We start from the raw sequence: 18,991 nt of genomic DNA, 5'->3' as shown, positions 1-18,991 counted from the left end.
GGGACTCGCGGGCCCCTTTGCAAGCGCGCACCGGGACAAGCGTTTCTCGAGGAGCCAAGCAAAGCATAAGAGACGCCTAAACAAAGAAATAGAAATAGGGAATCCAAAAAAGGGCCAGTGTCTTTTTTCCACGTGGCGCAATGTCAGTGTAATCGGGGTTAGGGTTGGGGGAAAGCGGAGGGCTCGTGATTGCCGGGGAGCTCGATCGCTCCAATTGCCTCGCGAATTGGATGGATGACTCACAATGACGCCGATCCAGTCGGGAGCGCGATGAAGAGCTGGCTGCAAGGGATCCGAGAAGACCAGCGCGACAAGCTCGTTAGCGCGCTCGCTGGCGCCGGCGCTGGTAAATATCCAGTCCATCTTCCATCTCGATTGTATTCTTTGCGCTTTCTATAGGCGCAATCTCTGCGACGTTTGTGTGTCCTTTGGATGTCGTGAAAACTCGCCTTCAAGTTCACAAAGCTCCTGTTCCCGATCAAGCCGTCGCGAAGGGTACTATAAAAATTCCTCTCTTTTTTTTTTCTGTTCTTCCCAAAACTTAGATTCTTCCCAGGTGGTGGGGTGATTGTCCGCAGCTTGGCGGTGATCTTCCAGAATGAAGGAGTTGCGGGTATGTACCGCGGTCTCTCCCCGACCATCTTCGCATTGCTGCCAAACTGGGCGGTGCGTATGCAGCAAATCGATCCATCCATGTCACGAAGTTTTCTGGTTTCTAACTCGAGCTCTTTCCACAGGTTTATTTCACAGCCTACGAGCAGATGAAAGGGTATCTAGAGCGCAGAGGTGACTTCTTCTCTTATCTTTGTTTCTCCTCAAGCTTACTCTCGTGCCTTCTTTTCAGATGGCTCTCCCGATAAGAAATTGTCTCCTGGCGAACACATGATAGCTGCTGTAGTTGCCGGATCGGCAACTAATATTGCTACAAATCCTCTTTGGGTTGTCAAGACGCGTCTCCAGGTATGTCGATCGCTCACTCTTTCTTGCTTTAATATTTGTTTGATATTCTTTCACAGACTCAGCAAGTGAAGTCCGGGATCGCTCCGTATGCCGGAACATTCTCTTCCCTCGTCCGGATTGGAAGAGAGGAAGGACTTCGTGGACTGTACAGGTATGTATTTTCGCTGGTAGCCGTAGTTTTGGCTAACTCTGTTCTCTTGCTTTGACATCGAGCAGTGGATTGGTTCCAGCTCTAGTTGGGGTGAGCCACGTAGCTGTTCAGTTTCCCGTTTACGAGCATCTTAAAGAGCGTCTCGCTGACAGTGGCACATTGGGTGTTATTGGAGCGTCGGCAGCGTCGAAGATGATTGCTTCGACTGTAACATATCCTCACGAGGTAAGCCTTCTTTTTCTCCTTCCTTGGCTATATATCAAAGATCAAGCACTGAGTAAGAACGAGCAGGTTGTGAGATCCAGGCTACAAGAGCAGGGAAACTCCGCCAATCCAAGATACAGTGGCGTGGTCGACTGCGTGCAAAAGATCTGGAAGCAAGAAGGGATTCGAGGCTACTATCGCGGCTGTGCGACCAACTTGATGAGAACAACGCCGGCGGCGGTCATCACATTCACTAGTTTCGAGTACATAAAGAAGAGGCTACTGGAGATTAGTTCCCCGGGCTACTCGGCTCCAGGCCCTTCCGAGGACTCCAAGGCCAAACGGACCCCGGAGCACAATGACTCGTCCAAATTCAGTACGTTTCCCCGGCCACAGAAGGATTCATCGGGCTGCATCGCCTCGTGAAAGCTTTTGCTTTGCAGTTCCTCCGTGTAGATATATTCTTCGCCACCAAGCAATAAAACTCTGGGTTCCCGGACAACTTTTCTTTCCATCGTCACGTCTGAGCTGCGTAGATACCGGCCAGGAGGATGTAAGGAGCCGACACCTCGGGCTCCAGCTCGGCCAGCTTCTCCGCTACACGAGCTCCAGCTCCGGCATTCCCCTGGAGTTTGCAAGCGTTGAGCAGTGACTTCCATGCCACAGCAGCGAACTCGGCCTCGGTACTAGTGTCATCGTAAGTCGAGGTCCCGATGAACGCCTCCGCTTCACCCAGCATCCCGGCTCTCCCCAGCATGTCGCTCAAGCAAACCAGGTGCTGAGCAGCGGGAGCTACGCCATACTTGGTGTGCATGTCTAGAAAGCTCGTCCACGCCTGGCTGCTGAGGCCTGCATGGCTACACGCGTTGAGAATGCTGGTGAAGTTGATCTCGTTGGGCTGGACGCCTTCGAGGCTCATGAGGAAGAGGAGCTCCAGGCTCTGGCGAGCGCAGCCATGGTGGGAGTAGGCCGCAAGCATGGCCGTCCAGCAGATTGGATTCCGCAATGCTCTTACGTCGTTGATGCGCACCATGCTGTCGAACACGCGTCTCGCTCGGTCCAAGTTTCCACACCTGCTGTGCATGTTGATCAGTGCGGCTCCAATCTCCTGGCTCGTATCCAGTCCCGCACTAGCCAGCCGTAACTCGAGTGCCATCCCTTTGTCGAAACTGTTGCACGCTGCGAGAATGCTGACGAAGCTCGCACTGACTTGTTTGATGCCTTCCAGGTCCATCTTGTAGAAGAGCTCGAAGGCTTCGCTGCTGCAGCCGCACTGGGAGTAAGCCGAGATCATCGCGTTCCAGCACACGACGTCCATGCTCGTCCTCTGCTCTTCCACCAGTTTCTCAAAAACCAGGCGAGCACTGCCGGAGTCTTCGCACTTGCCATACATGGTGATGAGTGCACTCCCGAGCACACCATCCAGTTCCATTCCAGTGGCTTCAACCTGATGGTGGACCAACTTCCCCTCCTCTAGAGCATTCAAGTTGGAGCAGGCGGTGAGGACGCTTGAGAATGTGAAGGAATCTGGCTCTGCTGCCTGGCACATTTGCTTGTACAATTCCAAGGCCTCTACATCCCGCGAGTTTTGAATGTAGGCCGAGATCATTGCGTTCCAGGAGACCACACTTCGCGTATCCTGTTCCATCTCGTCAAAGCTCTTCTTTGCGGCTTCAAGGCACCCACACTTGGCGTACATGTTGACGAGAGAGTTCTGAAGAGCAGTCGCTGGCTGAGCATGGTTTCCTTCAGAAACTCTCTTCTGAATCCTCTTGCCGAAGTCGAGGTGCTGATCCGATGTGCAGGCTCCTAGAACAACGATGACTGTCACGTCAGTGACGTGGATGCCTTCCAGCTGCATCCCGTAGAACGTTTGCATGGCTTCGTCGCTGTGTCCGTGCTGGATGCAAGCACCGATCATCGAATTCCATGTCCGCGCATTCTTTTCAGGCATGAAGTCGAAGATAGCGCGAGCCCCTTCCAAACTCCCGCATTTGGCGTGTGCATCTAGAAGACAAGTCCCAAGCACCACATCAGAATAGAGGGCAGCACGAATGCGATAACAAACCTGTGACAAAATTTCTCTTCTCGTCTCAGCATCACCTCCATTACTGCAGCACGAACTGACAACTGCGACATAAGTCGCCTTGCTCAGCTCGATGCCCTCCAAGTCCATCCTCCGGAACAAGCTTAAGACTTCCGAGCTATTTCCATGTTGGCCGTAAGCTGCCATTATAGAGTTCCAGCTCACAGCAGTCTTGGAAGCAATCCTGTCAAAAACCAACCTGGCCTCGCTCAAGCTCGCGCATTTTCCATAGAGGTTGATGAGAGAGTTCTGGACCGCAACGCTGGTCTCCAAAAATCCATGCGAACAACTGAGCTCCTCCAGAGCTCTAGCCTGCTTCACGTCTTTTAATCCACAGCAGGCCGAGATGGCGGTGACAAAGCTCACGGCATCGGGTCCCTGGACGGAGTGGAGTAGACAGTCGTTGAAAATCTCTAAAGCTTGCTGGAACTTACCTCGCGAGGAGTACGCAGCCATCATCACGTTCCAAGAGACGGCATCCTTCTCTCGCGTCGGAGTAGTGTCGAAGACCGCTCGAGCATCGTCCAAGCAGCCACACTTCACATACATGCTCACCAAAGCGTTGTGTACGACCGTGTCGGATTCCAGGCCACAGCCAGCGACGCGATCGTGGAGCTTGCGTCCCTCGCAGAGATTCTGGAGCGCGGAGCAAACGCCAATGACGGTGGACAAGATCACCATATCGGCCTCAATGCCCCCTTCCAGATTCATCGCGTGGTAACACCCCAGGGCCTCGCGGTGATGCCCGTCGCGACACAGTGCCGAGATCATGATCGACCAGGAGAAGAGATTTCGCCCGGTCTGTGCCATCCGGTGGAACAAAGCCCTGGCGTCGCCGATGCCATGCAGCTTCCCAAACATCTGGAGCGCCAAATTCCCCAGGAAGATGTCACCAGCATACCTGCTGTTGATCAGCTGCTCCAGGATCCAGCGGCATTGCGAGAGATCGGTGGCGCCGCGCAGTAGAGACGCGAAGGCGGCAGCATTGGCGCCCATAGTAAAACCCTAAAGCATTGATCTTGTTAGCTTTATGATTTTTAAGGTTTAGGGAGGTAACATTTCAGCTTAAACTGTTTTACAATTTTGATTGATACACCAAAAAAGCATAGATAAAGCGGGAGGAGGAGCTCAAGATAAAAAAAAAAGTATAGGATCTCTAATGTTCGATGAAGATCTAACTTCTAGAAAAGAGTTGTGTTTCAAGAAATGAAATAGTGAATATTTGTAGTGTACTTTATACCATAAAATAATTATAAAGTAGAATCTTAACTCTTGAACATGTGGCCCAAAAACAATGGGCAAAAAAAAAGCCAAATAGAGTTTAATGCTATTTTAATATATCAATTGAAAATATGAGTAATCTAAATCAGACACAACAAACATGCTAAGAAAGGAGCTAGACAATATCCCATGTTAGTCAGCCATGCCTTCCCCCCTGCCCCCCTTCCACCTTATATGAAAGCACACTTTGAGTGTCTTAAGAGTTAATTTATGGACAATCATGAAACTTATTAAATATGGAATAATGTTAGATTGTGAATTTTGATGTGGGAATAATACTATTATGTTCACGACAATTTTTACATTTTATAAATATATTTTACTCACAAATTTAAACACTTTTCATAAATAGCTATTGGGACTAAATAGGATAATACATAAGGCATGATAACAAAGGTAATCATGTAAAGAAATTAGTGCTCAATACATAATATTCTTAATAAACCAATGCAAAATAAAGAGAAAAAAACTAACAAACCGAACTAAGGATGTTTGGTTAAATAGACACTTAAGAATTTCTTGTTTAAACAGATATAGATGTTAATTTTAATTTACTAACTGCTCATGTGTTATTTGTTCCAATATTAAGGACATTAAATAAGGAATAAAGATTTAATGATTACACTCTAATTATCATTCTTACAATTGATTATCACAATAAATAACAAAATCAATAACAATCATGAAAGATATTGAATCTAGATGAAAAAGCATGGGATCTTTGATCTTGTCATAAAAGCTAAGATGAAAATGTTCCTTGAGATCTACATTGTTCAATGAAATATCAATAGCAAGTATTTAGAGCTTTAATACATAAACAAATCTAAATTTTCCGCCTTGCCAAAATTATTGTAACTTATTGATGGTGGTGTACTCTCAATTAGTATTATTGAACATGCTAAATCTAATTAATCTTACACTAAAAGTTATAGTGGAATATTGGCTAAGTTGCATAACAATTTAAAGTTTAACTTAGTTAAGGAAGCCATAAAACTTAAATTATGTGTTTTCAAACTTTGCTAGCATACTCATTAAACCAGCAAGTTGCTATTGGTATTAAATAATTTGCTAGAGTACTTTAATACTTGGTTTGACTTCTGATATAATTGAAGTTGAAGAAGAGGATATAAAAAAGCCTTTGATATCAAAATATTCAATCTCTTAGAAGTTCATTGTTGAGAAAAAGAAAGATAATAAATTACTAATTAAATATTAAATATAGAAGAAAATATGAATTTATATTGAATATTTAATTAAAAATTCCTCAAAACCCTACTTTTATGTAACCTAAGCTAATCTATAAGTTTAATCTAGGTATTAGCCATGTTAATCCCATATGAATAGTAGATATTAACGTCATGGTCAGTAGTGGTAAAAATATTATTCAGTAATATAAAGAGATAGTAAATACATGAAAAAATCTAAATTATTTTAAGCAGGACAAAGAGCACTCAACTTAACACTAGACTAAGAACAATAATTATAAGAGTTAGAATTGATCAATGTGCTAGGAGAAAAAGTGCAATAGATAAGGAAGAAATAGTAGAAATCTGAAGAGGCAAAGCCAAAAAACAAGAAAAAAGTTGGGAAAATATAAAAGGCAAAGAGAAAAACTAAATGATTGACACTTACCCTTCAAAATCTTGAATTTATTTCTAAAGTTATTATCAAAGTAATTGAATTTCTTATTAACAAGAATCCACTTAAATTCATAAATAACATCTTGATTTTCAAACATCCTCCAAGAAGTAAATTGCATCATCCATAACTTTGAATTCACTTCACATTAGCAAAAGATATCATATTACCAAAAATAGTAAAAGCTATGTAATTATGTCCCACTAAAGCTAGAGACATCAACACATTAAAGATTTAAGTAGCATTAACAAAATCACATCTTATAACATCAAAACCTTGATTAATGTGTGATACAATAGTAGAAACAATGTTGCCTAAGGCCTTTGCGGGTTGGCCTAATACGTAAGGGAAATTATTTGTTTCATGCTGGCTGTCCCTTTTAAAGGTATCATAAAATATTCCTTGTATTTTAAAAAAGAGAATATACTTCTTATACCTTATAGAAATAAAGCATAAATGAAAAGATATTGTTTCTACAATATTCAAAACTGCACAAAAATAGATTATTATTAATTTCCTCTTAGATTAATTTAGCTTATTTATTATATAGCTTTTCAATAGCTTTTCAGTATTATATATAGAATATAATCCATCCATTTTTGTATATAAACAAAAGGCTCTTACCCTAATAGTCTAAACACTTCTTTTTGTTTTTATGATTCCCTTGTTCTTTAATTATATTTGTTGTAGTTTTTGCTTAGATTGAGGATCCAGTTTGTCAATAATTATTACAAGCAATATAATCACTATGATAAAATCTCGTTTTCTCAATTCCTTGTCTTGGTCCAGCTTGCTTGTATGACTTTGTTTGCTCACTGGAGCCAGGTAAGTAGATATTTCACACAATACACAAGAACATTGTCCAGCGCATGTCACACAAGGCCGGCTATTTCTTTCGTGCTAAGGTAGGAGAATTTCTTCCTTCTTAAGCCCAGCACCTCTCTCTGCTCTGTTTGGTGCTCCTTCCAGCAAAGAATAGAAAGAATGGAGCTTCTGTCCAGCATTCCAGCTTTCCTACAAGAAAACTGCTACTCGTTGTTGCTTGTATTGCTGCTTGTGATTGTCACTTCAAGATGGTTCTTCAGAAAGCCCAGCGATCTCCCCCCTGGACCATTTAGCCTGCCTGTGATTGGTTGTCTTCACTTGATTGGCCCTCTTCCTCATGTGTCTCTTCACGAGCTGTCTAGAAAGTACGGTGGCATTATGCATCTCAAATTTGGTACAGTACCGTTCGTAGTTGTGAGCTCTGAAGAAGCAGCAAAGGAACTGTACAAGTATCGTGGCCTTGAGTTTGCTTCTAAAGTTCCTACTATAGCTGGCAGGCATTTTGGCAATGATTTCAATGGGATTGTTTATGCGGAGTACACTCCACAGCTGAAACTGTACAGGAAGATCGTCAACACTCATCTGCTCTCGGCAACCAGGCTCAAAGTCTACGACAAGATCCGCAGGGAAGAACAATGCAGTCTAGCGCGTTCGATTGTTTCTGCAGAAGGCACACCGATCAAGCTCAGAGACAAGTTCCACAACCTGAACGTGAACATTATCACTTACATGCTCTTTGGAGAGCGTTTCTACGGGGCGCATGCCAGGAACACAGCAGCACTTGACGCTTTTGTGGATGCAGTTATAGAAAGCTTAAGATTGTCAGGGGTATTCAACATCAGTGATTTCATCCCAGCTATCAAATGGCTGGACGTTCAACGCTTGGAGAAACGGTACAAGCAGCTGATAGCTAAGGTGAACGACTACTTGCTTTCTGTCCTGCAAGATCATAGAAGGAACCCTCGAAAGTATAGGAGCGATGAGCCTGTTCCGTTCATTGACGTCCTCCTTTCTCTGGATTCAACTGAAGAAGAAGTTTCAGATATTACCAAGCTCTCCCTTCTCTTCGTAAGTGGTTTCCTGCTTTACACAATATATAAGTCATCCAAATTTGTTTCAGGATATGTTGCTTGGTGCAGTGGATACTTCAGCACTCTCACTGGAATGGGCCATCACAGAGCTCCTTCGTCACCCAGCCGTCATGGAAAAGGCCCGCAAAGATATAGATTCTGTGGTTGGAAGCAACAGATTGGTGGAAGATTCAGACTTGGATCAGCTACCATTCATCGCTGCAATCGCCAAAGAAACATTGAGGCTGCACCAGCTAGCACCACTGGCGCTTCCCAAGGTAGTCCGAGGAGGTCCTTCAAAACTTGGTGGCTACACCATTCCTAATGGTACCTGCACCTTTGTCAACTTCCATTCACTTGGCATAGATCCTGCACACTGGAAAGATCCAATGAAGTACTGGCCCGAGCGATTTCTAGAGGCCGACATCGACGTGTTTGGACAAGATTACAACTTGCTGCCGTTTGGATCTGGAAGGCGAAGGTGCCCTGGAGCTAAACTTGGATTTGACATGCTGCAGATTGGCATTGCTACACTGGTTCAAGGATTCGAGTGGAAGTTGGCGAAGGGACGAGATCCAGCTGAGATCAACATGAACGAGACTTATGGCTTGGTTTGTCACAAAACGCAGCCGCTCATTGCTGTTCCGAAAGCACGGCTTGAGGGAAGCATCTATAGTAGCTAAGAGCAATTGCAGAGTACCTTTACTGTAAACCTCCCCCTCCCATTTAAACTCAAGATCACCTTAGAAATTGGAATTGGGACGTTGAAATTGCTAGGAGATGTTGAGACGATTGTTTTTCAGTAGCTATGGACCATCATCACCGCCAGTGGCGAGCTGCCATTTGAAACTAGGACTTTGGGGAACTTGACAGTGAAGTGTTTGTTCTTGAGAACCACATACCTGTTCCAAGAGATCACGTTAGCATCCGTGTCATGGACTTTCACCACTGTTTTGCAAGTACCAGTGGAAACTCCCACAGTCTGACAGTTCCATCGGAGGATATTTAATTTATCTCCAAAAGTTATTTTCAAAGTAATTGAATTTCTTATCAACAAGAATCCATTTGAGCTTATAAACATCATCTTCTTGATTTTCAAAATCCTCTAAGAACTAAATTGCAGCATCCATAACTTTAAATTCACTTCACATTAGCAAAAGATATCATAATATAAAAAATAGTAACTAGTAACTAGTAACTAGTAAATAATAAAAATAGTAAAAAAGTTGTGTAACTATGTCCCACTAAAGCACACTGAGGATTGAAGTAGCACTAACAAAATCACACCTCATAACAACAAAAACTTGATCAATGTGTGATACAATAATAGAGACAATGTTGCCAGATTTAGATAATGAATAAAGCTTTGAACAACACATTGAGAACAATGTGGCATGACAAAATAAAAAAGGAATGCAATGAAGATTAAAAAAGGAGCAAATTTGATAGCTACAATCCTTGATCTAAGCAAAAATTACAACAAATCTAAATTTAAGGGAATTATAAAAGCAAAAACACAATCTTGAATATTAAATCAAAGCTCTTCCAAAAAACTTTACTCTCTAGGGAACTTTCAGAAATTATGAGTGTTTAGGACATAGGAATAGTTATATTCATTGGGGTAAAAGCCTTTGTTTATATACAAAAATGGATGGATTATATTTAATCCCAATTAGATGATCTGTATACAATATTGAAAAGATATTGAAAAGCTATACAATAAATAAGCTAAATTAAGCTAAGAGGAATTAATGGATTTTTTTTTTTACAGTTTTTAATATTGTAGAAGAACATTGCAACTTGATAAAAAAAGAGCATGAAACTTAATCACTTCTTTATTTATATTTATATATTTATATAATATAAGGTATATAAAGAAGTATACAAGGAATATTTTATGATACCTTTAAAAACAAACAATTTCCATTAGTCAACCCGGCAAAGGATCCAGTTTGTCCATAATTATTGCAAGCAATACAATCACTATTAAAACCCACAGTATAAGGCACACAATCTCGTTTTCTCGATTCCTTGTCTCGGTCCAGATTGCTTCGACTTTGTTTGCTCACTGGAGCCAGGTAAGTAGAACGTCTATTTCACACAATACACAAGAACATTGTCCAGCGCGTGTCACACAAGGCCGGCTATTTCTTCTCACTGGAGCCAGGTAAGTAGAACGTCTATTTCACACAATACACAAAAACATTGTCCAGCGCATGTCACACAAGGACGGCTATTTCTTTTGCTAAGGTAGGAGAATTTCTTCCTTCTTAAGCCCAGCACCTCTCTCTGCTCTGTTTGGTGCTCCTTCCAGCAAAGAATAGAAAGAATGGAGCTTCTGTCCAGCATTCCAGCTTTCCTACAAGAAAACTGCTACTCGTTGTTGCTTGTATTGCTGCTTGTGATTGTCACTTCAAGATGGTTCTTCAGAAAGCCCAGCGATCTTCCCCCTGGACCATTTAGCCTGCCTATGATTGGTTGTCTTCATTTGATTGGCCCTCTTCCTCATGTGTCTCTTCACGAGCTGTCTAGAAAGTACGGTGGCATTATGCATCTCAAATTTGGTACAGTACCGTTCGTAGTTGTGAGCTCTGAAGAAGCAGCAAAGGAACTGTACAAGTATCGTGGCCTTGAGTTTGCTTCTAAAGTTCCTACTATAGCTGGCAGGCATTTTGGCAATGATTTCAATGGGATTATTTATGCGGAGTACACTCCACAGCTGAAACTGTACAGGAAGATCGTCAACACTCATCTGCTCTCGGCAACCAGGCTCAAAGTCTACGACAAGATCCGCAGGGAAGAACAATGCAGTCTAGCGCGTTCGATTGTGTCTGCAGAAGGCACACCGATCAAGCTCAGAGACAAGTTCCACAACCTGAACGTGAACATCATCACTTACATGCTCTTCGGAGAGCGTTTCTACGGGGCGCATGCCAGGAACACAGCAGCACTTGACGCTTTTGCGGATGCAGTTATAGAAAGCTTAAGATTGTCAGGGGTATTCAACATCAGTGATTTCATCCCAGGAATCAAATGGCTGGACGTTCAACGCTTGGAGAAACGGTACAAGCAGCTGATAGCTAAGGTGAACGACTACTTGCTTTCTGTCCTGCAAGATCATAGAAGGAACCCTCGAAAGTATGGGAGAGATGAGCCTGTTCCGTTCATTGACGTCCTCCTTTCTCTGGATTCAACTGAAGAAGAAGTTTCAGATATTACCAAGCTCTCCCTTCTCTTCGTAAGTGGTTTCCTGCAATATATAAGTCATCCAAATTTGTTTCAGGATATGTTGCTTGGTGCAGTGGATACTTCAGCACTCTCACTGGAATGGGCCATCACAGAGCTCCTTCGCCACCCATCCGCCATGGAAAAGGCCCGCAAGGATATAGATTCTGTGGTTGGAAGCAACAGATTGGTGGAAGATTCAGACTTGGATCAGCTACCATTCATTGCTGCAATCGCCAAAGAAACATTGAGGCTGCACCAGCTAGCACCACTGGCTCTTCCCAAGGTAGTCCGAGGAGGTCCTTCAAAACTTGGTGGCTACACCATTCCTAACGGTACCTGCGCCTTTGTCAACTTCCATTCGCTCGGCATTGATCCTGCACACTGGAAAGATCCAATGAAGTACCGGCCCGAGCGATTTCTAGAGGCTGACATTGATGTGTTCGGACAAGATTACAACTTGCTGCCATTCGGATCTGGAAGGCGAATGTGCCCTGGAGCTAAACTTGGATTTGACACGCTGCAGATTGGCATTGCTACACTGGTTCAAGGATTCGAGTGGAAGTTGGCGAAGGGACAAGATCCAGCTGACATCAACATGGACGAGACTTATGGCTTGGTTTGTCACAAAACACAACCGCTCATTGCTGTTCCGAAAGCACGGCTTGAGAGAAGCGTCTATAGTAGCTAAGAGCAATCGCAGTATCTTCATGGTAAACCTTCTCCAACTGGCCCCCTCCCGCTTAAACTCAAGATTGCCTTAGAAGAGCTTTAGATTTTAGAGATTGGAGGGCTTGAAAACGTTGAAATTGCTGAGAGATGTTGAGAAGATTGTTTCCAGTAGCTATGGATGCTAGTGAACTTCTTTTAAGTTGCTTTGTCCCTGAAGAAAAGAGATACATTTACTTCTCTTTGGAATATTAAAAAATTAATCTAAAAACTTTTACCATGCTTTTCAGGCAAGCCTTGAGGAGATTGTTTCACTTGTGCTTCTTGATCTGGGAAAGCTTCCAAATCCCACACACTGCTCATAACAACGATAGAATGTGAGCTAAACCAAGAAAAGAGAGACACACGCTACATCAGCTGAGGTTGCCACCAACATGGAATTTTCATGAGAAGACCATTTGATGGAAATTATTGTGGCAGAATGATAAACAGTACTGTAAATGGGATGACAATCCTGCAAAATTTAGATATTGAGGAAGTATAGAATTTAAGCGCAAGAAAGAGCATAGATGCCATACATGGATGATGCCATCGTCACCACCAGTGGCAAGCTGCTGTTTGAAACTGGGACTTTGGGGAACTTGACAGTGAAGTGTTTGTTCTTTATACCTGTTCCAAGAGATCACGTTAGCATCTGTGTCATGGACTTTCACCACCATTTTCCAAGTACCAGTGGAAACTCCCACAGACTAATTATTCCATTGGAGGAGCAAGACGCAAGCTCAAAGGAATCCACCCTCGAACACCACTGATCATCAAGTTTATGTAAACGCAACAAAGAAAGATGATTCACTTGCCTGGATGAAAGAAAAGCAAGGCTTAGCAAAAGAAAAAGTTTGATCAATCAGTTCAAAGCACGACGCGAGCTATCCATGGTGTGCCGAACTCCAATCCAAAGCAAATCCTTCCACCCCATGAGAAACAACTTGGAGAGGTGCTTGGTTTGTAACCCAAGAAAAAGCACTGGCTGCTTTCGGCAAGTTCTAGCAAGAGGCTAGAAAGTCCCAAACCCGGTGAAAGTATGAGAGCAACGCAAACCATGGTGAGAAGCTTCATATCTCGACAACTTCAGTTTCTGGTTCTTGTTGGCACAAATGCGATTGATGATCCCTCATGAGCTATCATGCGGACCTGGCTAAAGATCTTGCCTACAAGTTGCTGACCTCAAGTTTGGGAGCTTTGTCACTCATTTCTTTGTCATCACTGTTAAAATCACTGCTGCTAGAGTCGCCATCGTCACTAGCACTGCCAAGTTCCACGCCTCTTTTCCTTCCGCTGATGTTGGAAAGCTTTGCAACGATGAGCTGATTATCTAGAAGAGTTGCAGCCTAGGAATCACAGGAGAAAAGAGTTTTAAAGGTCTAGAAGAAGAAGAAGAAGAAGAAGAAGAAGAAGAAGAAGAAGAAGAAATCCTTTCACTCACTTGTGTTCTAGCAAAGGTAACTCAATCGTCTCGCAAGATATCAAAGGTTTTTTTTCTTGACACTCGATCAAGATTGATACGATTCGTCTTTCAAAACAAGTTACCCCGCAGAAGGCTCGTATGGCGCTGCAGTATACACTTGCATTAAAGAAGGAAGAACCCTAGAATTTAAAAAGCTAGGGTTCCTGGCTATGAGCATTGGAGGGTTTCAAATGCAAGGCGGAAGAAGTGGCCGCCTTCGTCTAGGGCGTGCTTGATCGTGCTGAGCTTCCACTGCTGCGCCTCGCTTCTCGCGGTGAGTGGATCGCTGCTATTGAAGTAGAAGCGCTCTGACTGGGGAGATTCTTTTTCTTCTTCGTCTCGCTCCTGGCAGGGATAGACTCTCCACATTTTGGCCTGGCCGTCGAGGCTTCCACTGGTGATGCTACACAGGCCGATCCTGTCGGGGGCGAGCACGATCGATTTGACGGGGCCGGTGTGGCCTTGGACAACGGACAAGGAAATATGCGATGGTGAGCATCCTTGCTTTCGCTCTCTTCTCCACAATCTTATGGTTTTATCGGCAGAGCCACTACACAGGAGATCGCGGAGTGTTGCCAGGCAAGCTACTGCTTGTGTGTGGCCGCTGAGAAGGCCACTCAAGCTCACGGCTTCCATGTCGGGATTTAATTCCCACACGGAGATGGATGAGTCGCTGGATCCGCCGTAGAGAACCTTGTCATCTCCTCCATCGCCACCCAGTGCCAATGCATTCACTGCGCTGGAGCAATTGCCTGGACGCTCAAGAACTCTGGCCAGCAAGTGCCTGTGGTAAGTTTTACTACTTTTCTTGTCGCTCGCTTCTCTTTTCCAGATCTTGATCTTTGAGTCTACAGAGGCTGTGTAGAGAAATCCCGCTTTCGCCACCAGAGCTTTGACTGCATCGTCGTGAGCCACGAACGACTCGATGCATTTGAGATCGGACAGCCTCCAAACCTTGACAGTCTTGTCCCAGGAGGCCGAGTACACGACGCCGTCGCCGAGTGCTAGCGCGGACACTACGTCGGTATGTTGGACTGATCTTGCGGCCTTGTTCTTTTTGCTCGGGAACCTTGACGACGTTGATTCTGCTACCAGGTCCTTGAGAGTTGGAAGCGTTGCGACGAGAGTGTGCTGCGTGTGGTTGGATTTGGAAAGCCGCCACACCCGGATCTTCTTGTCCTGGTGAGCGCTGAAGAGCTTGTCGCCAGCCACAAGCAGCGACTTGACAGCACCGGCGTGAAGCTTGCTTCTCAACGTGAGAAGGTGAGTGGCATCCGAGTGTCTCCACACTGAGATCTGGTTGTTTCCCAGGCCACCGCAGATGACTCCGCCATCGTGAACAAGGCCGAGGGAAAAGACTGCATGGCTCTCCTGGTTGAAGCTCCTGAGGCAACGGTAGGAGCAGAGAGATTCGTTGTCCGAGCAAGAGGAGGAGTCGGACAAGTTGCTGCTGCTTCTGCTAGTGCTGGAGAAGGCATTGCTGTTGCTATCGCTATCGCTGCTAGGCAAAAGCACGGCCGGGTTGGCATCGAACTGGAGAACTAATTCTAAATCCATACCGGCGGACCGACGAAGCGGAGACTTGGAGCTTACCATCAAGGCCTCACAAGCGGCGGTGGACGACAGATCGCGAGCCTTTAAAGCGGCTGCCTCAGGTATGGAGGAAATGCTCGTGACTCGAGTCTCAGTAAGCGATTCCTTTGGCAGATGTGGGAGGAGAATTCCCATGGTGGCGTGTGAGACGGATGAGATTCGTGCGGGTGAGAATCACATGAAGCTTCAAAGTCTGCTCTGGAGGGCTGGTGGGAAGATCAACACCAACAAGCTCTCGGCTCTCTCGAAGTCGCTCACAGCAGGCAAGCAAGCAAAAACTTTCTCGCGAGTGGAGTCGTGACAAAGATACCCTGTGCGGAGAAAAGCCCGAGAAAGCGACTAGAGACGTTACAGGGAAGGACGAACAACAACAAGGCCGACTGGAAGAACGAAGGCGCAACTCAAGAGGCGTAGCGTAGACAAAGACAGCTCACAACATTTATAGGCGGAGGAGCAAGCGCAGCGCAGCGAACAAAATCATCGCTCTCGAATCTCGAGACTCAAAGTGGAGAGCACAACGGATTCTAATCTTCTCAATGATGCGTGGAGGACACCAAGGGGGGACACTATTCTATTCTCTTTGCTCGCTCTCTCCTCTCTCGCTCGCGGGAGAGGGGGGGATCATCCGGGGATTCCATACCGGTCGCATTCCATTCCGCCGCGGAATGGAGTGGGCAGTGAGTGTGCTTTCTGGCGTGGAATGTGTGGCCTTTGCGGCACTGGAAGGACACATGGCTCGCACATACACCTTTGCCATCTCTACAGCCAAAACTATACGTCTATTATTTTTCAATGTATCATAATCATATGGTCCAAATATTCCACAACCATTATTGCTTCTTCCATAGTTATGCAAAGATTTCAAACAATCTTCACACAAGGAGTTCCAAGGCGACGTGGCATCTCTATTCCCACGTCAGCATTCCCGCGAAGTTTCAACTATCATCATTTTGCGAACCTCCTGGATGCGTTCGTAGCTCTATTATCGCATCGCCCACTTCTTTTAATGTTCTATCCAATCTTTTGGCCTGGCCCATTCTCTCTGCAAAAGAAAACCGATCTTTGGAACTTTCTCTCCAAGTTTGTAGATGAGACAACTCGGTGGCTGCCGCATAGATTACATTCTCGAGCGGGGACAATTACTCTACAAGCAAGCAGCTCGTCGATCAAGCGCCACGACGCAAAATTTCGCTGCTGGGATGGACTGGATGTGGATGCCTGTGGTACCACCACCATCACGACGAAGTTAGAACGAACAATTCGCCAACCAAGGAAAGAAAAGTCGAGCAAAAACCAACCGAGGATCCGTTTTCTCTCGTCTTTCTTGGCACTGCCCTCCAGCTAATGCCGGGTTTGTTACGTACGCAGGGGTCAATCAGCATCAGGATCAAGCATCAACTGTACAACAAGATGAGCATTTCATAGAGTGAGCTCTACGTCAGAAGCTTGAAAATTTTGACTGTGTCTAGGCGCTCTAGACAAGGTTAAGAAAAACGAGAAGTTATATCCACCTTTTAGTTGGCTTGGATGTTGGATTCGCAAAAAGATGGCGAGCAAATGCTGGCTTGCTTCCCTCGCCTGCATCAAAGTAGAGGGGGGTGGGGATTAGAGATTAAAGAGGCTTAGAATATAGAGTGACTAAAGGCGCACCTGACTGAGAGGATTCCTTCGATCCCAGTGAAGACCGTTTCACGCTCGAGCAATCAGCGGGCACGCCAACATTTGAGTATCGACGGGACGAAGCGAACTGGTCGCCACAGGAGAGCCGTGGATCAGACGCCTTGAGTTTAGGTGGTTGTAAAGGCGTCCTGAAGAAAGCATATAATATTAGCAGCCGACCAGGAACAGTAACTGGAAATGAGAGTACAAACCTCCACTGAGGTCCAGGTTGCGGTTTCCTGATGCTAGCGGGAGATCTGCCACCTGTGTCCAAATTCTGATCCAAGTAAGAAGAACCTCTTAAATAAGCGCTCTTTCTCAAGAGTTTCTGACTCGCGGTCAGTTCTGTAGGCTTGAGTCTTGGCTTCCCTGAAAATGAAGTCGTGACGACTGCCTTTGCGTTGAGAACCTTCTCCTGCAAAATTCGTTTGGGAGTAGGCCTACTCGGAGACGACGAGAATAGTAACTCCGGACAGCTCGCTTCGTCTTTCCCGCTATCGGTGCTCAAACACGACTCAAAGACCTCTTCGTCCGGGCTTGTAGACGACGAGTGTGAACTGTCCTCTGTTGTAAGGTGCCATTCTGCTGACATGGTAGCTTCCGGTGCCAGCAAGCCTCTGAGTGGCGTGCCTTTTATCCTTGTCTTCGGTATTAGACCAAGCTTTAGCTTTTCTATCTCTGCGTCCTTCTTGGCCATCGCCTCTTTCAATGCCATTACCTGGAGAAATGGTTGTGTTACGGGTGACACCCAGGAACATGCATAACGTACCTGATCTTTCAAATCCCGTACTTCACCACTCTCTCGGTTAGTTCGTGCCGCTCCAAGTTCTACAGTGGCCACTCTCTCAGCGAACTTGAGCGTGCTCAGCGTCTCACTAAAGGACTCAATGTCTGGGCTCATATGTACAAACATTAGAGCTTTTGCCTGGCCACCTGACAGAAAACACGACAATGTCAGTCGAAAGAGCCTTTGGAATTGGAAGTACCTAAGGAATCTTGAAGAAGTTGAGTCAGCTTGCTATTCCTGTAAGGCACGTGCGAGCTTTTCACACTCAACGCCGCGATCACGTCTCCCAGAGCTGCAAGGGACTTGTTGATATACTGAGCTTCTTTGAGGCGTTCTCCAGTGGCTTCAGATTTATCAACTCTTTCACTCCCAGCAAGATCTACGAGATGAAGAGACCCATGTAGAACAGCACCAGTCTTCAGGTCTTTGCCTCGGACATGTACCGTCAATACACTAAAAGAAAAGCCGGAATTTGTAAAATGGAAACGGGATTGCACATTGACGCACCTGTGAGAGCGGCTGCTTCTTTCGTTCATGGCTGTTGAACCAACAGAACGATTCTTCTGGCCAAGCTTCATCAACTGCAGGACATCCGCGGTCGAATTCACTGGCATCATGGTCGCGTCGGGGACGTTAATGCCATTCTTCTGCGAACAATTTCGAATTTCCAGCGTAAGAAAGTCAAGGAAAGCTATCAGTAAAAGTCAGGACCAGGACACCAAAGGATATTTTTTGTTTCCAGAATCTCCAGTGAGCAAATCCCTCAAATGTTCATTGTAGATCTCCAGAAATTGAACCACGATCTCATATTGAAACAGGTTCTTGCGGTCGGTGGTAATTTTGAACAAGTCATGGAGGGCTCGATAATTTACACCCCATGTTTCTTCTGTTAGATTATCAGGACCACTCTGCATCACAAAGGACAAGTCACAAGAAGAAAATACTATCAGAAACGAACCATCGTGTATGTTTTTCCGGATCCAGTTTGACCATAAGCAAAGATGCAAACATTGTAGCCGTCAAGTACCGATCGAATGAGAGGTTGAGTATCAAGGTACACAGACTCTGTAAATGCCAACAGGGTGAGCAAATGAAGAGCATACCATGTGCAGAACGAACCTTGAGTTGCACGAGGACCAAAAATCCGGTTAAAGCAAAACGACTTGCGTAACTCCTTATTAGCAATCATAATTTCCCCATTCTCACCAATAAATTCGACAGATCCTACAGGGTCTGACGATGGCCTTACTCTGCAATACACCCGTATGTTCCCTGCGCAAACTTAAAACGTTAGAAGCCATTGATGTAGAAATTCTGTACCTTTGAGATCTTGAACTTC

At 45.1% G+C, this 18,991-nt stretch overlaps 7 protein-coding genes across 7 annotated transcripts in view; 3 read left to right on the top strand and 4 right to left on the bottom strand.

Moving 5' to 3' along the window:
• The first annotated feature begins 147 nt into the window (after nt 1–147).
• On the top strand, nt 148–1,817 carry LOC9645766 (nicotinamide adenine dinucleotide transporter 1, chloroplastic). Its single transcript, XM_002992796.2, has 8 exons — nt 148–346; nt 400–495; nt 557–666; nt 738–786; nt 845–960; nt 1,017–1,111; nt 1,177–1,336; nt 1,403–1,817. Exons 1-8 carry the CDS (start codon nt 235–237, stop codon nt 1,739–1,741), a joined length of 1,077 nt encoding a protein of 358 aa, XP_002992842.2. The 5' UTR covers nt 148–234; the 3' UTR covers nt 1,742–1,817.
• LOC9645792 (pentatricopeptide repeat-containing protein At2g13600) lies at nt 1,814–3,678 on the bottom strand. The gene is made up of 3 exons (XM_024666531.1): nt 3,601–3,678; nt 3,384–3,541; nt 1,814–3,322 (listed from the first exon to the last, which is right to left on the bottom strand). Exon 3 carries the CDS (start codon nt 3,267–3,269, stop codon nt 1,833–1,835), a length of 1,437 nt encoding a protein of 478 aa, XP_024522299.1. The 5' UTR covers nt 3,270–3,322; nt 3,384–3,541; nt 3,601–3,678; the 3' UTR covers nt 1,814–1,832.
• LOC112343306 (pentatricopeptide repeat-containing protein At1g15510, chloroplastic-like) lies at nt 3,664–4,397 on the bottom strand. The gene is made up of 2 exons (XM_024666528.1): nt 3,836–4,397; nt 3,664–3,779 (listed from the first exon to the last, which is right to left on the bottom strand). Exons 1-2 carry the CDS (start codon nt 4,395–4,397, stop codon nt 3,709–3,711), a joined length of 633 nt encoding a protein of 210 aa, XP_024522296.1. The 3' UTR covers nt 3,664–3,708.
• A 2,837-nt stretch (nt 4,398–7,234) lies between these two features.
• LOC9645791 (flavonoid 3'-monooxygenase) lies at nt 7,235–8,987 on the top strand. The gene is made up of 2 exons (XM_002992795.2): nt 7,235–8,213; nt 8,266–8,987. Exons 1-2 carry the CDS (start codon nt 7,305–7,307, stop codon nt 8,896–8,898), a joined length of 1,542 nt encoding a protein of 513 aa, XP_002992841.1. The 5' UTR covers nt 7,235–7,304; the 3' UTR covers nt 8,899–8,987.
• A 1,487-nt stretch (nt 8,988–10,474) lies between these two features.
• On the top strand, nt 10,475–12,221 carry LOC9645765 (flavonoid 3'-monooxygenase). The gene is made up of 2 exons (XM_002992794.2): nt 10,475–11,453; nt 11,499–12,221. The coding sequence occupies exons 1-2, from the start codon at nt 10,545–10,547 to the stop codon at nt 12,129–12,131; spliced, it is 1,542 nt and encodes a 513-aa protein (XP_002992840.1). The 5' UTR covers nt 10,475–10,544; the 3' UTR covers nt 12,132–12,221.
• A 1,492-nt stretch (nt 12,222–13,713) lies between these two features.
• On the bottom strand, nt 13,714–16,603 carry LOC9645764 (protein JINGUBANG). The gene is made up of 2 exons (XM_002992768.2): nt 16,505–16,603; nt 13,714–16,424 (listed from the first exon to the last, which is right to left on the bottom strand). The coding sequence occupies exon 2, from the start codon at nt 15,339–15,341 to the stop codon at nt 13,782–13,784; it is 1,560 nt and encodes a 519-aa protein (XP_002992814.2). The 5' UTR covers nt 15,342–16,424; nt 16,505–16,603; the 3' UTR covers nt 13,714–13,781.
• Nucleotides 16,604–16,607: 4 nt separating this feature from the next.
• Nucleotides 16,608–18,991, bottom strand: part of LOC9645790 (kinesin-like protein KIN-14F) — a 3,946-nt gene continuing 1,562 nt past the window's right edge. Inside the window, exons 9-18 of the mRNA XM_002992767.2 lie at nt 18,973–18,985; nt 18,772–18,924; nt 18,611–18,717; nt 18,382–18,560; nt 18,160–18,324; nt 17,852–18,105; nt 17,635–17,798; nt 17,078–17,583; nt 16,857–17,014; nt 16,608–16,784 (exon numbers count right to left, since the gene is read on the bottom strand). Coding sequence (XP_002992813.2) covers nt 16,708–16,784; nt 16,857–17,014; nt 17,078–17,583; nt 17,635–17,798; nt 17,852–18,105; nt 18,160–18,324; nt 18,382–18,560; nt 18,611–18,717; nt 18,772–18,924; nt 18,973–18,985 — 1,776 coding nt within the window. The 3' untranslated portion in view covers nt 16,608–16,707. The remainder of the gene's footprint in view (nt 16,785–16,856; nt 17,015–17,077; nt 17,584–17,634; nt 17,799–17,851; nt 18,106–18,159; nt 18,325–18,381; nt 18,561–18,610; nt 18,718–18,771; nt 18,925–18,972; nt 18,986–18,991) is intronic.

Source organism: Selaginella moellendorffii, unplaced genomic scaffold (assembly GCF_000143415.4).
Source record: "Selaginella moellendorffii unplaced genomic scaffold, v1.0 SELMOscaffold_142, whole genome shotgun sequence".
NCBI lineage: Eukaryota > Viridiplantae > Streptophyta > Lycopodiopsida > Selaginellales > Selaginellaceae > Selaginella > Selaginella moellendorffii.
This window is presented reverse-complemented; position numbering and strand designations above follow the sequence as displayed.

Excerpts from the sequence above, each read along its gene's own strand:
- LOC9645765 (XM_002992794.2), top strand. The coding sequence starts at position 10,545 with ATGGAGCTTCTGTCCAGCATTCCAGCTTTCCTACAAGAAAACTGCTAC. Across the intron at positions 11,454-11,498 it reads CCAAGCTCTCCCTTCTCTTC|GATATGTTGCTTGGTGCAGT; the intron begins GTAAGTGGTTTC and ends AATTTGTTTCAG.
- LOC9645764 (XM_002992768.2), bottom strand. The coding sequence starts at position 15,341 with ATGGGAATTCTCCTCCCACATCTGCCAAAGGAATCGCTTACTGAGACT.
- LOC9645791 (XM_002992795.2), top strand. The coding sequence starts at position 7,305 with ATGGAGCTTCTGTCCAGCATTCCAGCTTTCCTACAAGAAAACTGCTAC. Across the intron at positions 8,214-8,265 it reads CCAAGCTCTCCCTTCTCTTC|GATATGTTGCTTGGTGCAGT; the intron begins GTAAGTGGTTTC and ends AATTTGTTTCAG.
- LOC112343306 (XM_024666528.1), bottom strand. The coding sequence starts at position 4,397 with ATGGGCGCCAATGCTGCCGCCTTCGCGTCTCTACTGCGCGGCGCCACC. Across the intron at positions 3,780-3,835 it reads GGCTGCGTACTCCTCGCGAG|GGACCCGATGCCGTGAGCTT; the intron begins GTAAGTTCCAGC and ends CACTCCGTCCAG.
- LOC9645766 (XM_002992796.2), top strand. The coding sequence starts at position 235 with ATGACTCACAATGACGCCGATCCAGTCGGGAGCGCGATGAAGAGCTGG. Across the intron at positions 496-556 it reads CGATCAAGCCGTCGCGAAGG|GTGGTGGGGTGATTGTCCGC; the intron begins GTACTATAAAAA and ends GATTCTTCCCAG. Across the intron at positions 787-844 it reads AGGGTATCTAGAGCGCAGAG|ATGGCTCTCCCGATAAGAAA; the intron begins GTGACTTCTTCT and ends CCTTCTTTTCAG.
- LOC9645792 (XM_024666531.1), bottom strand. The coding sequence starts at position 3,269 with ATGCCTGAAAAGAATGCGCGGACATGGAATTCGATGATCGGTGCTTGC.